This window comes from Neopelma chrysocephalum, unplaced genomic scaffold (genome assembly GCF_003984885.1).
Source record: "Neopelma chrysocephalum unplaced genomic scaffold, ASM398488v2 Primary Assembly neopelma1_63, whole genome shotgun sequence".
NCBI lineage: Eukaryota > Metazoa > Chordata > Aves > Passeriformes > Pipridae > Neopelma > Neopelma chrysocephalum.
This window is the reverse complement of record NW_020897720.1, coordinates 4134718-4147660: the sequence shown is the minus strand read 5'-3', so window position 1 is coordinate 4147660 and position 12943 is coordinate 4134718. Positions and strand designations below refer to the sequence as shown.

The following is a 12943-nucleotide window of genomic DNA, read 5'->3' as shown; positions in this document are numbered from 1 at the left end:
TTTGTTGCAGAACTACTTTTAGTGAATTTGCAGCCAAGCATGCTAAAGACTCGAGGTTCAAGGCAATTGAAAAGATGAAAGATCGAGAGGCCTTGTTTAATGAGTTTATCACAGCGGCAAGAAAGAAGGAGAAGGAAGACTCGAAGACCAGGGGAGAGAAGGTAAGGGGACTCTTGAGTTCCAGCAGTGTGAGTGGTGTGAATGAGATGGGACAGAGCCAGTGCTTGGCTTCCCTGAGCCTTCCCTGAGACTTGGGCCTGCGCTTTCCTAGAGGTGTTACGGGCAAACACTTCAGTGGTGTCCCCCTGGTCTTTCTGAACTATTTCAAGTTTGCAGTTTTACTGACTTTTAGAGTTTCTAGAATTGAATTGTGTTTATTTGTGAAGCTGAGTTTGCTTAAATAATGACTTTTTTTCATTTACCTGAGCAAGTAACATTGTCTTCTAAACCTGAGTAATGCTTGATTTTATTTTCTTTAATAAGTTCTATTATCCTGAAGCATGAAAAGGAAAAGGAGTCGTGTCCTCTTTGGCTATAACCCCAGAGCTTGCCATTACCTCTGTGCTCCCTCAGTGGTGGTAGGCAGGACTTGCAATTCCCTGAGGGTACTGCAGTTAAATTTCAAACAGTTCCCATATCCTTCCTTTCCATCTCAAAACAGACACTTAGGGACTTTTGTAGTAAATAGATCTTATGTATAAACTGCTGCTGATTAGATTTAAAGGTCAGCTGTTACAGATTAATGAACTCCCAGTGTCATGTGCCCACACTGCTGCTGGTGGGGAGCAGCTCTTTCCCCTGGAGAGAGGACATCAGATGGGGTCACCAGAACCTGGGGCCACTTACTGCCACGTCCCTGTGTGTGTGTGAGTGGAGGTCACCTCTGAAGGCCAATCATTTTGGATATTTGAAAGTCTGCAATGTTTATTTTGTAGTATGAAGTTATTGCAGATTTCCCTACCTGGAGTGCTTTTGGGAGAGAGAAGTGCTGGGGGACAGATCTGGGGACAATTTCATTCTTCAGGAATCTTTGCATATTTTTAAAATCTGGATGCTCTGATCTAATTTGGTTCTGTACTCAATTTTCACAAATGTTGCCTTATTGCTGCTGTCTTCAGTAAATGATTGTGCTTTCAGAGGGGAACTGATGTAGTTCAAAACTAGATTTTACATACTGCATTTTGATTGTGAATATGGAATTTTAAAGCATTTTTGCAGCTTAATAGTGCAATTGAAGACTTAAAAGAATAAATACTAGCTTGATTGTTGTTGCATGATTGTTCTAAAGTTGAAAAGTTAAAAGAAGAGAGATTGTATTTGTTTGCTTTGAATAATGTTTTTTTTTTCTCCAAAAGCCTTTTGTAACCATTTTATGTATTCTGTTTTATAACAAGTGGATAGACTTTACAGTTATGTGCTGTGCGGCCTGTCAATCAGTTCAGTCTGACAGCTGTCAATCACTGACACGCAAATATTATGGGATTCCCTAGTGAGGAAAGCATTGGTATCTCTGTGTGGTGACTTTAGCCTCCCGCAGTTCCGGTACTTTACATTTTTTTAGTTTTTTTCCTTGTGAAGTGATGAGAGTTGTACCTGCAATGTGTTAACTGCCAAAAAAAAAAAAAAAAAAAGACTTCTAAATACACCTGAAATGTTTTCAGCCTTATTTTCCTTTGATTTTGAAAGTGCTTAAAACATAAAAGAAAATTTAAGGCATTTAACCTGAAGCTTTCTCAGTCTGTTGTAAAAGTCCAAATTCTTTATTTAGGGAGGATCAACTTTATAGAAATCTTTAACGTAAGGGTTTTAGATTATCTAATGTTTGATTTTTGCCTCATGGAGTTATGGCTTACAGGATGGGATGGTGCAGCCAGCATTTCCAATGCCTGGATTTATTCCTGTGCCTAATTTCAGTGAGTAAGTCTGATGCCAACGCTTCTTGGATGAGAGAGAGAAGGAATATGGGGGAGCTTGGGGATATCAGGAAAGGGATTGTGGGCAGATAACAGTGACCAAGCTGATCCTGTGCTGTCCCAGGACACGGCCTTGTTCCATGTCCCCAGGACGAGCCCTGGCAGCAGATGAGCCTGACATCCCACTTTACAGACTTAATGGAACTGTAGGTGCCCTGCAGCCCCATGCTGGTGGCTGTGTCCCCTGTCACCCACCTCATGTCCAGAGCTCTGGGTGATACTTGACTTGGTCGAGCGAGTCCCTGTATGCAGGCACATGGAACTCACCATCCGGAGCTGGGGTCTGAAAAGGTTATTCCTTGGTGAGATGTTTTAGACTCAATTTTTTGAGACATTTTCACCTTCTTTTTTAAAATAGGAATGATGTGGCAACACCTGTACTGTGCACAGGGCACCTGAGAGAAGTGTAAGCTGTGCTTTAGAGCACTGAGGCCTGAAGTGCCTGCCATTGGTTTTTCTGGGGGAGGGAGTTGGCTGTGCCCTCCTGATCCCTGTCCAGTTGGGGGCTGGAGAGGCCACAGCTGGTCCTGCTGGCAGCTGCACAACCAGGGAGGAGCAAGTGAGGGAATGAGGGAGTGAGGGGTGCTACTGGTGCCCACACAGCCAGGCAGGAGGTCTTGAGGGAATGAGGGATGCCACTGGCAGCCACACTGCTGGGCAGGAGCTCCCAGGAGACCGAGGGTTTGCTGCTGGCAGCTCCCACGGGAGCACCTCCCTGCAGCCTGTGGTGGTGGCCTCAGGCAAGGGTTTGTGTGGCTGCTCGTGCCACAGTGCTCCCAGCAGTGTGGCAGGTGTGCAGTCCTCATCCTGTGGAATACATCCATGCACAGGTGATTTGTGCAGGAGCTTGGAGATACCCTTACCTTAGAGACTTCTGTGGTAACAGCTGGGAACTATTTGGTTTCTAACAAGTATTTCAAATGCCATGGCTTAGAAAGCTTCATATTTCAATACTGCATGCATGTTTTAAGATATTTTGAAACAACATTCTTAATTTTACAATGAATAAACAGTTTGCTTAGCATTTTGTTGAGCTCCTGTAAGATAAAGCAATAGTGCTGTAGCTGTAGCACAACATCCCACTGGCACTAACGGGCTTTTCTCTGATTTCTGCTTTAATGTCTTAGTCTCCTTTGGGATAGTAAAGAAAGAGCCTATAGAGCCTTTTACATTTATATGTTAATATTGTAAAGAACTAAAATTATTGGTGGGCAAGGCTGCAGACTATTGGTGCTGACCTTCCTTCCGTTTCTGCGTTCTGTAGCTAAACACATTTTAGGGGATGGGGATGTGCCAGGTCTCCGGCAAGCTGGAGCCTGCTCTGTCCATCTGCTCCCTTCCCTAAGGAACCTCAGTGTTCTGCAGCTAAACTGCTTCTGCTGGTTTCCATTTTTTAAGGGATGAGGAGGGGAGATAAGGAGAAAATAACCTATGGCCAGTCCTCCTGGATTTGGGGTTTTTAATTCCTGTGCCATGAAGCCAGCTTTAGTTTGCATCCCGACAGGATGTGGGGTGCTATGGAAGGCAGCAGGGTGTGGGGAGCTGTGGAGGCAGAACCCTTCTCCCTGCCTGCAGGGCCCTTGAGCATTCCCTGGCCCCTGGCGAGCAAGGTGACCCAGCCCCTCTCCTCTGCTTCAGGGATGGGGAGGCTGAAGTGCCAAACCAGCCTGCCAGGGATACAGTGGTGACCAAGGACATAAAGTGCAGCAGGAACAGGGAGATCATCTGCCCCAGAAACCAAGATATCTAATAAAGGCACACTAGTTGCCCTTACAACTGCTGGTTCTGGGACTTCAAATGAAAACATGTTTCTGGTTGTGTTGAAATAAAACCTGCCATGATTGATCCTCTGCCACCCTTGCTATGGCAGTTGTTGTGGACAGAGTGCTGACATGCCACTTCCAATTGACAAAGTAGATTAAAATGTTTCCTTAAACTTTTATATAGATGTGCATGTCCATCCTAAATATAATTTACTTAATTATAGATTTTACTTAATTTTAATGTGGGTAATTCTTTATTGGTTAGATCCATCTTAAGACATTGCTCTTTGTCGGCAGATCCAAGCATTCACCTCTGTTCATTGTACACCTGGAGGATGAATCCATAAATACCTGATTTCTCTAGAGCCCTGTTGCAAGCTGTATGGCTTCTGGAGTACTGATGTGCAAAATGCTATTATGCAGCATCAGTAACTTCTTAATTTGATATATATAAAAGCTCAAAAACAAGCTTAAATTGGAGGAAAATAATAATAACTCTATTGGTGGATTGTTCTTTAAAAAATAGAATTCATCTAAAGTGTAGCAGATCACCTTAATGTATCTGCTTTGGCAAAATTATCTCAAGGGACAGTGAATTTGGGCTGCAGTTATGGCTAAATTCAGAGTTGTAGTGATTTCTCTAAATTGCAATGGTATGTAATGTTAATATGCTCTCTCTGATGGAGGTAAGTCGACTCCTTTTTTCATAAGAGCAAACGGTGGGATATCAAAGTGTCTTTCTCAAGCGTTGTCTTTCTGTTTCTGTCTGTACAACAGATCAAAATGGACTTCTTTGAGCTGCTGGCAAACCACCACCTGGACAGTCAGTCTCGCTGGAGCAAAGTGAAGGACAAAGTGGAGACTGACCCGCGGTACAAGGCGGTGGACAGCTCCTCACAGAGGGAGGACCTGTTCAAGCAGTACATCGAGAAAATAGCCAAGGTCAGCAGGGAGCACGGGGAGTGTGGCTGGGGGGGTGCTGTGGGCAGACTGATCCTTGCTGAACAGAATTCAATACAGAGTTACTGTGCTGGTACCCCAGCATGGCAGCTTGGAACTTAAAAGTTCTGTCCCTGGTGGGGTGTGTGTGGGACCTGCGTGCACACACATGATATCTGGGAGAATTTATCCCTCAGAGACTCCTGTGAAGCCATTGGTTATAAAATTGACTGTAAAACTTCAGAAACTACAGGCACCACATTGATTACTTCCTCCTAGGATGGGCAGCATTTCCCTTGCCATGATTTTTCCCTATGAACTGAGCTTCCTTCAGGGATATGTGTTCATACATAATTCTTTCACTGCTGCTTCTCTCTTAGTCCAGTATTCCTACCTTTCTCTTCCAGGCAATTAAGGGTTGATTATGCAAAACTGGGCCAACAATGATCATGCTGTCCCCCCTTATTCTGAGTTTGTTGCTGAACACAATGTGCTTCTGGGAATAGTTCTGTGACCAAGCTTGCCTCTCCCCTGTGTAAACCCTGTAATGCTACAGCACAGCTCTTGAAGCAAAATCTTGTAATCCATGGATCCCAAATCCCTTTGAAGTATTTTGTTCCAAGCTGCCTTCAGTTTGATAACCCTTTAGTTCACTTGCCTGTCTAATGAAAGGTGTTGTTTTTATTGAGAAAGCTTTGTTCCTGCATTTCAGAACTTAGATTCTGAGAAGGAGAAGGAGCTGGAGCGCCAGGCGCGGATCGAGGCAAGCCTGCGGGAGCGAGAGCGGGAGGTGCAGAAAGCGCGCTCGGAGCAGACCAAGGAGATCGATCGGGAGCGGGAGCAGCACAAGCGGGAAGAGGCCATACAGAACTTCAAAGCGCTGCTCTCGGACATGGTGAGGCACGGACAGGCCCCTCGGCTGCTCAGGGCAGGCTTAGGTTGGTGCTCCCTGTAAAAGCCTTTTGGCATTTGGAGCTCAGCTTATACAGAGATGGAATCCCATTGAGGTTTTTGGCAGAGCTCCCGTTGTCTCTGGAAATAATAATCTCCGAGGCTGCCTTTCCAAGCACTCTGGTGAACATAGGGTGTTATGCACAGAGGAGAGAGTGCTGGAATCTTCTGGTTTTGAGAATGCTCAGCTGGGTCAGTGGGGTGTCTCCATCTGCTTTGAACCGATGCAGAGGGATTCCTTCTGCCACTGCCTGTTCGGTGTTCGTGGGGCACCTGCTACAGTCTCCTCTTAAAAGCTGGGGGTTTATCTTTCATTTTAACCTTAACTTCAAACAAGATAAATAATAAAAAAAAAAGGATGTAAGAATTATCAATGAACTTTAGAAAAACTGGTCTAAAAACGAATCATCTCTGGCTCAGGTGCGCTCTTCAGACGTGTCCTGGTCTGACACCAGGAGGACCCTGCGCAAAGATCACCGCTGGGAGTCGGGGTCCCTGCTCGAGAGAGAGGAGAAAGAGAAGCTCTTTAACGAACACATTGAGGCACTTACCAAAAAGAAGAGGGAACACTTCAGGCAACTTCTGGATGAAACTTCAGCGGTAAGAACTGCTGATGTTCAAACTGAAAATCTTTGCAGCCCACTGGGGTTTCTCTTTTTGTGTTTTTCTGTCCCACAGTATGATTGGGTTTATTTCCAGGGCCCCTTTGCTTCACCACTCTCTTTTCTCCTTCATAACAAAATCTGTGCATTATGTTTCCTTACCTGTTTCTCTGGAGTGCCATTTTGGACTTACAATTCATTTTCATAGAAGCTTTTAATCAGTGATCTTTTCATCTTCTCTTTGTTTCTTCAGCACTGAGTTATTTGATACTCTTCACGGTCTGGCTTCTGGCTCTTTCAGATATCCAGGGTGTTTGCTTTAGTGACCATCAGTATAGTCTTACCCAGTTCATCTGTTTTGATCTCCTGCTTTATTTAGTGCTGCCAAACATGAAGTTTTACCCTGCTCATGCTGTGGAATCCATCCCTGATTTTGTGCATTTGGGGGTTTAGTGAGACTTGCTTTCTTTTAGTTCTGTGCCAACTTCAAGCAGCTTTCACTTAACCTGGAAGTTTTTACCTCATTTTTAATGCATTAGTTAATTTAGTTTAGAGGCAGATTTTCTGAAAGTAACTTTTAACAACACATTCATATACATGAATATGTACTAGAAAAAGACTTTGGGAAGTAAATGATATTTGGAGGACCTTGACCTGAACATGCCATCTCAAAATACAAAGGAAAAGCCAGTATATACAATCTGCTAGTTAAAAATACAAATGTAGTAGTGCGAATAAGCAAAACTCAACACTTAAATACAGCAGCAACTTTCTCAGTGGACTTGGGAGATACTTAAAGGCTTCAGTGGTAGCAGTGTTTGCATTCTGTATTCTTCGAATCTAATTTTCTTTTAATTTAACTATTTTTGCTTCTTTTGAAAGATAACTTTAACATCAACATGGAAGGAAGTGAAAAAAATCATTAAAGAAGATCCAAGGTGCATTAAATTCTCTTCGAGTGACAGGGTAAGTGGTTTGTGTTGTTCTTGCCAACTTCCAGTGTGGTGCAGGGTACAGAGAAGTGAGCTGGTGGCTGCTGCACAGGGCTGTGCTCTGTGTGAATGCAGGTGTTAGTAGTTACATACAGTTTGTGAAAAATTAAAAATGTAAAAGATAAGGGAAAGTGTAATTAACATGTAATTATAGCTGGTGTTCAGTGTGTTCAGTTGCAGGAAGTACTGGAGCTGCATTCAGTGATTTGATTTTATCTTTTATCTTCCAGAAAAAGCAAAGGGAGTTTGAGGAATACATCCGAGACAAATACATCACTGCCAAAGCTGACTTCCGGACGCTGCTCAAAGAGACCAAATTCATCACCTACAGGTGGGGACCGTGATGCCAGCGCAGGACTTGGCTTTTTTTGTGCTTTGCCATATAAAAAGCAGCAAACTGATGTCTAATTTGATAACTTAGTTGATAAACAAGTTGATGTCTAAGTTACTTGAGTCTTTCATGGTGCTTAATTAACACGGCACAAGTGTAGGCAACGAGCCTTTGTCTCCTGTGCCCAGAGCACTTCTACATGCCTAGTCCCAACCTAATGTGACAACTTTCTAGCTCAGAAAAAGGCCAGATCCCTGCACCCTTCCCTGCCTGGCCTGTCCCTGTGCTTCCTTATGGTGGGGCAGCTTCCCTGAGCCCGAGCGGGGGGGATCCTGGTTTCCCGGACTGTGCTCCAGTGATAATTCTCTCGCTTGCTTTCAGATCCAAAAAGCTGATCCAGGAGTCCGATCAGCACCTGAAGGACGTGGAGAAGATCCTGCAGAACGACAAGCGGTACCTGGTGCTGGACTGTGTGCCGGAGGAGCGGCGCAAGCTCATCGTGTCCTACGTGGATGACCTGGACCGGCGCGGGCCACCCCCGCCGCCCACCGCCTCCGAGCCCACCCGGAGAACCACGAAATAGTTACGGAATGCTCCTAATCCAAGGGTGTCTGTTAAATCCAAACGCTTGCATGAGCCATCTGTCAGGTTACACACATCCATTGCCGTGAATATATTCAAACATCTGAGGAGCAGAGGCAGGAGCAGCTTTTGTGAACATAAAATGGTCTCTGGGGAGGGAAACAACAACAAAGCCCCACGTTAAAGGTATTTATGAGTTAATTGGGGCATGACTGACAAATCCCAAGGTGGGGGCTGTTAGGTGACTGTGGGTCTCGGGGCGGGGTGTGTGAGGTGTGGATGTCTGGTACCTGGGGCTTTCCTCTCAGCACTGTCATACATGTGAGTCCCAGGCGTGATCACGTCGTGGTTTGAGCGTGTCTTACGTGTGTGCCACAAGCTGCCTCATGGTTCCTGCAGTCCCTGGCTGAGGAGGTGACATGCTCTGATAGCTTAAATTATTGATCACAGCCTGCCCTGGAAACACCGGTCCCAGTTCTCTGCTTCCACCCTTGGGAACGGAACTAAATCCGTTAAAGCCAGGGTTAGAGCTGAGCGGAGAATTGGGACTCAGAGACGAACCCAGGTTTGTTCACAGGCTGCTCTGTTCCTGCCCCCAGCCATCAATTAGCAGCAGTCAGGTTGCTCTGCCCAAGTGAAGATCTGTCTAATAACTTTTGCTCAAAGCTGGAAACACTTGGTGCATCCCAGAGGTGACCGAGCAGGCCAGGACGGTTGTATAAACACATTTTTATTTACGATAAAGTGATCTTTACATACTCTGGATTAGACTGTGGATTCCCTCTCTGGGCAATTCTTGTAAACTATACTCCTGTTTTGAATGTTAAACTTGTGTTTCTAAAGTTTAATTTTGAAAATGTTGGGATTGTTCAGTTTATGTATTTGAACTACAATAAACCAACCCTTTTTATATATGGATTGTACAGGCCTAATCCCAATTTCTGTTGAATTTTGCTGGACTTGTGAATTTATGAGTAAAGCAAACAACTGAAGTGATACCGCCTACATTCTTGGATATGTTTGGCAGAACAGGGCCCGTGGCACTGAGCAGTGTGGGGTCAGTGTGTGGGCAAGGAAGGTGAGCAGAATGATACTCTCCTTTAGTTCTTTCATCTGTTGCTTGAACGTGAACTGGCAGGGCTGGCAGAGCCAAAGTTTGCTTCTGTGTTTGATGTGGGTCTCTTCCCCTGGCTGAGGGCTGGGGAAGGAGCCCCTTCTTCCCTGAGAAAGTGATTTTATTTTTTTTTTTTTTGTCAGCAGTTGGTGTTCGTTTCCAGGGGTGGGAATTGCAGGCTGAACATCAAGAGAGAAGAGTTGGTGTTTCACAAAGACTGAGAGAGCCTGGAGGGATTTGTGCTGCTCATGGTGGAACATGGGAATGGGATTTCCTCTCACTTGGTGTGGCCCGGCAGGAAGCCGTGTGTTTCTTATGGCTGTTTTAGAATATGGTTAACTCGTTAAATGAATGAGATGGCTATTAATTTTAATTGACCTAGTTTATGGAGACCAGATGTTCATTAACATTTATTTATCTGCTTATTCTGTGGATAAAGCAATCACACCCACAAGCTGGGCCCCGGGGCAGGGGGTGCTGCTGCTGGAGGATGTGCGGGTGATGTGTGACACCACAGAGCTGGTCCCCCCTGGCAGCCCCTCAGGCAGGGTCCCCTGTGTCCCCAAAGGCAGGGACAGCCTGTGGGAACCTCATTCGGAGAGAAGGTTGGGTTTAAAGGATGCTGGCAGATTTCCTAGCACCATTCCTGTCACAGCCCAGCAGCTCCCCTGGCCAGCCCTGCCCTTGGGCTGCTGCTGTGGCCAAGCACTTAGAGCAGGGCAGAGGTGAAATCCAAGCAAGCTTGAGAAAGGGAAAGGAACTCTATTTTTGAAAAGCCAGACTCATTTCTGCCTTGTGGAGCAACCAGGCTCAGCAACCCAGGACATGCTGCACCCCACAGAGCAGAGCCAGGGCTGGATCTCTGCTGCTTCAATTGATTAAGGTCCCATAGTTAATGTGGAGGTAAAAGAGTGTCTGAAGAACATGTCCCTGACAGCACAGTCTGTGCCCTGCAGCTGCTAATTAAAGGCTGCTGTTTAAATTCATCAGCAGGAACAGCCCAGAATGAGGACAGGGATTGTGGGGGGACCAGCAGCTCCTTGCAGAGCTGCGCGTACCAAGGTTTGTGCTGTTGAGTGGGGGAGGTCCGGGTACTCCCACTCCCCAGGTTCCACAGGGCCCCACGTCCCACACCCTCAGAGGGACCCAGAGAATCCCTGGGGTCTCAGGGACCCCTCAGCCATCCCTCATCAGCACAGGACTGGCAGCCACCCTCAGACCAGGGGCCCTTGGACCCTGCAGAGCCACCGTCTCCCCCCGCGCAAGAGGCACAACAGGCAGCGACTCCACACAGACACGTTTGGGACAACTTTACTTCTGACACCGCAGCGCAGGCTTTCCTTACAGAACCAAAAAAGAGCATTTTCTTAAAAAATGGTTCATTTACTCTTGCTATTTTATTTTATCATTTCGTTTAAAAAAAAATGTTACTCCTGAAAGCCATCCCTTGGAATAAATCCGTAAGCCAGTGCACTTTGTTTTTGCCTTGGGATGGCTCCTCCGAAGGTGGTGTGCGGGGCCAGGGCGTCCCAGCAGCTCCGCACCCCGAGGGGTCCCTGCGGCCACCCAGCTCCTGGTTTTCCAGGCAGTCCATGCACTCCATGGGTGTGCAGCAGTTCGTCTCCCTGGTTGTGGGACACTCCAGGATCCTCGGAGAGGCTGTCCAGGAGGCACCTGGCCCCCCAGGCGATGGATGCTCCCCACAGGAGGGATGGCAGTGGGGTCACCCCTGCAGAGCCACTGCCAAAGTGATGGTGTTGGATTTTGTATTGACTTCGTTTATTCATTTGCTTCTTGCTGCAGGAGCAGTTTTCTGATTTACGGAAAATCCAGTCTTTTTTTTTTAATTGAACAGTTGCTCAAGTAAAAGAGGGACCTGACCAATCTGTAGAGTAGAAAGAGGCAGCCTCGCCATGCAGAGAGAAAGAGTTACTGGTTTTATTATTATTATCATTGTTATTATAATGTAGGACTGCAGACAGCCTCTCTCTGACACAGTCAGGGGCTAACAGCAATATACGGTTGGATTCTTCTTTAGAAGGTCATAAATTAGCAACTTATACTTTATCTTTTAAAAAAATTGAATAAATAAATAAATTAATTAAAAAAGAAAGAGAGAGAGAGAGAAAGAGAGAGAGAGAGAGTCAGTCACGACATGCAAGAGCTCACAACAGAATGAGGAAAATGACCAAAGCAAAGCCCAGAACTGCAGCAGAGCCCAGGGTCGGTTTGGTTTGCGATCAATGCAGGTCGGAAGCATCGTTTATAAAGGTATTTCATATACCAAAGAAGGCACCACAGTATCTACAAAGCCAAATCCTCAGGAGGGGTCTGGGGGTGAGGGGGCAGCCTGGCTGGAGCAGACAGATCTGAGGGTGCAGCACATCCCCCCCCTTAAGCTCATCCATTGCAAAACTGAACTTTTCCATTTTACGTTTGGTTTTGCTGTCTCTGTTGTTAAAACACAAAATAATTGTAATAAAAAGACAAATGTGGAAAATGGCAAAGGGAGGCGACGTTCCAATCTTCAACACAAGAGGTGGAGTATTTCTGGATCAAGTTTAAAACAATTGGAGCTGGACCACTGTCACCAGAGCTGCCCAGGGGTCATGGTGTGTTAGCCCCACACCCTCCTCCCCAGCCAACAGCCCCCCCTGCATCACCCCCTCGGCCATCAGTGGAGGGTCACTGCCACCCCACTGCTGCCTGGGGACATGGGATAGCCGGGCCTGACACTCCCAACCACATCTCAGCTCTCCCTGTGTAAATCTGGTGTCTCGTGGGGTGCCCCCCATGGCCCTGGGCCAGGGTGCCCCAGTGCTCCTCTGCACAACCGCGATCTGCAGAGCAGGAACTGAACAGAGAACAGGAAGGAAAAGGAAAAAAAAAAAGAAAGAAAGAAAAGAAACAGTTGAAATCGTGTGTTTACTGGTATCAGTACATGAGACTCCTAAAGAACACCTGGTCCTCCTAGTTAACCTTGTCCTGGAATATGTACAGGTTGTTCGTGGCTGCCACGGCAATGATGTTCTCGGAGGGGTGCCAAGCTGTGTGCAGGATCTTTTTGCTAAAGTCCAGACTGTCCACGCTGATCTCGTCTTTCCTGCGCTTGCCGCCCACGCAGACCTTGCGGGGCTTGAGGATGGCGCGGGGTTTGCTGTTCTCCCGCGATGCCTCCAGCGTCACGTCGCGCTTGGTGTTGCGGTCGAACATGCGGAAGAAGTTGTTGTAGGAGCCGGTCATGATGACACTGTGAGGGGGAAGGACAGATGATTTTCACACCTTTTCAGAGGCAAACTGCTGGTGACCAAGAGGCAGACTGAACATTCAGAGGCATAATGAGATCTGGTAAGCGTTGGAATTTGGCTCAGGCCCAGCTGCGCCTCGTCAGCTCGCTCTGATGGCTCAGGCAAAAAATCCGTCAGCCCTGCCAGGTCAGGCAGCCTCACACGCTTCCTGCCGCCTGGCTCAGTGAGTCACACCTGGATACTCATCATCCCCAGCTTTTGGCACTCTGGAGCTAAACCCATCACCACGCTTCTCCAGCTGTGGGAGACAGCTGATCCCATCCAGGAGAGAGCGGGACCCTCAGACAACCCCAGCAAGACTCACGTACAGGCTGCAGGTGCAGGTAGTCCCTGTTGCACCTCTCCAGACCCTGCACCCAGCCAAAGGCCAGGGAAGGGGCTGCCAGGG

At 46.8% G+C, this 12943-nt stretch overlaps 2 protein-coding genes across 3 annotated transcripts in view; one reads left to right on the top strand and one right to left on the bottom strand.

The window, feature by feature from the left end:
• TCERG1 (transcription elongation regulator 1) overlaps window positions 1-9129 on the top strand; it is a 29827-nt gene extending 20698 nt beyond the window's left edge. The window contains 7 exon segments of the mRNA XM_027683012.1: window positions 11-161; window positions 4514-4678; window positions 5388-5570; window positions 6047-6226; window positions 7111-7194; window positions 7451-7551; window positions 7933-9129. Coding sequence (XP_027538813.1) covers window positions 11-161; window positions 4514-4678; window positions 5388-5570; window positions 6047-6226; window positions 7111-7194; window positions 7451-7551; window positions 7933-8134 — 1066 coding nt within the window. The 3' untranslated portion in view covers window positions 8135-9129.
• Window positions 9130-11070: 1941 nt separating this feature from the next.
• PPP2R2B (protein phosphatase 2 regulatory subunit Bbeta) overlaps window positions 11071-12943 on the bottom strand; it is a 66569-nt gene continuing 64696 nt past the window's right edge. For both annotated transcript variants that reach the window (XM_027683013.1, XM_027683014.1), the window contains one exon: window positions 11071-12497. In XM_027683013.1, the coding sequence (XP_027538814.1) occupies window positions 12218-12497 (280 nt within the window). In that variant the 3' untranslated portion in view covers window positions 11071-12217. The remainder of the gene's footprint in view (window positions 12498-12943) is intronic.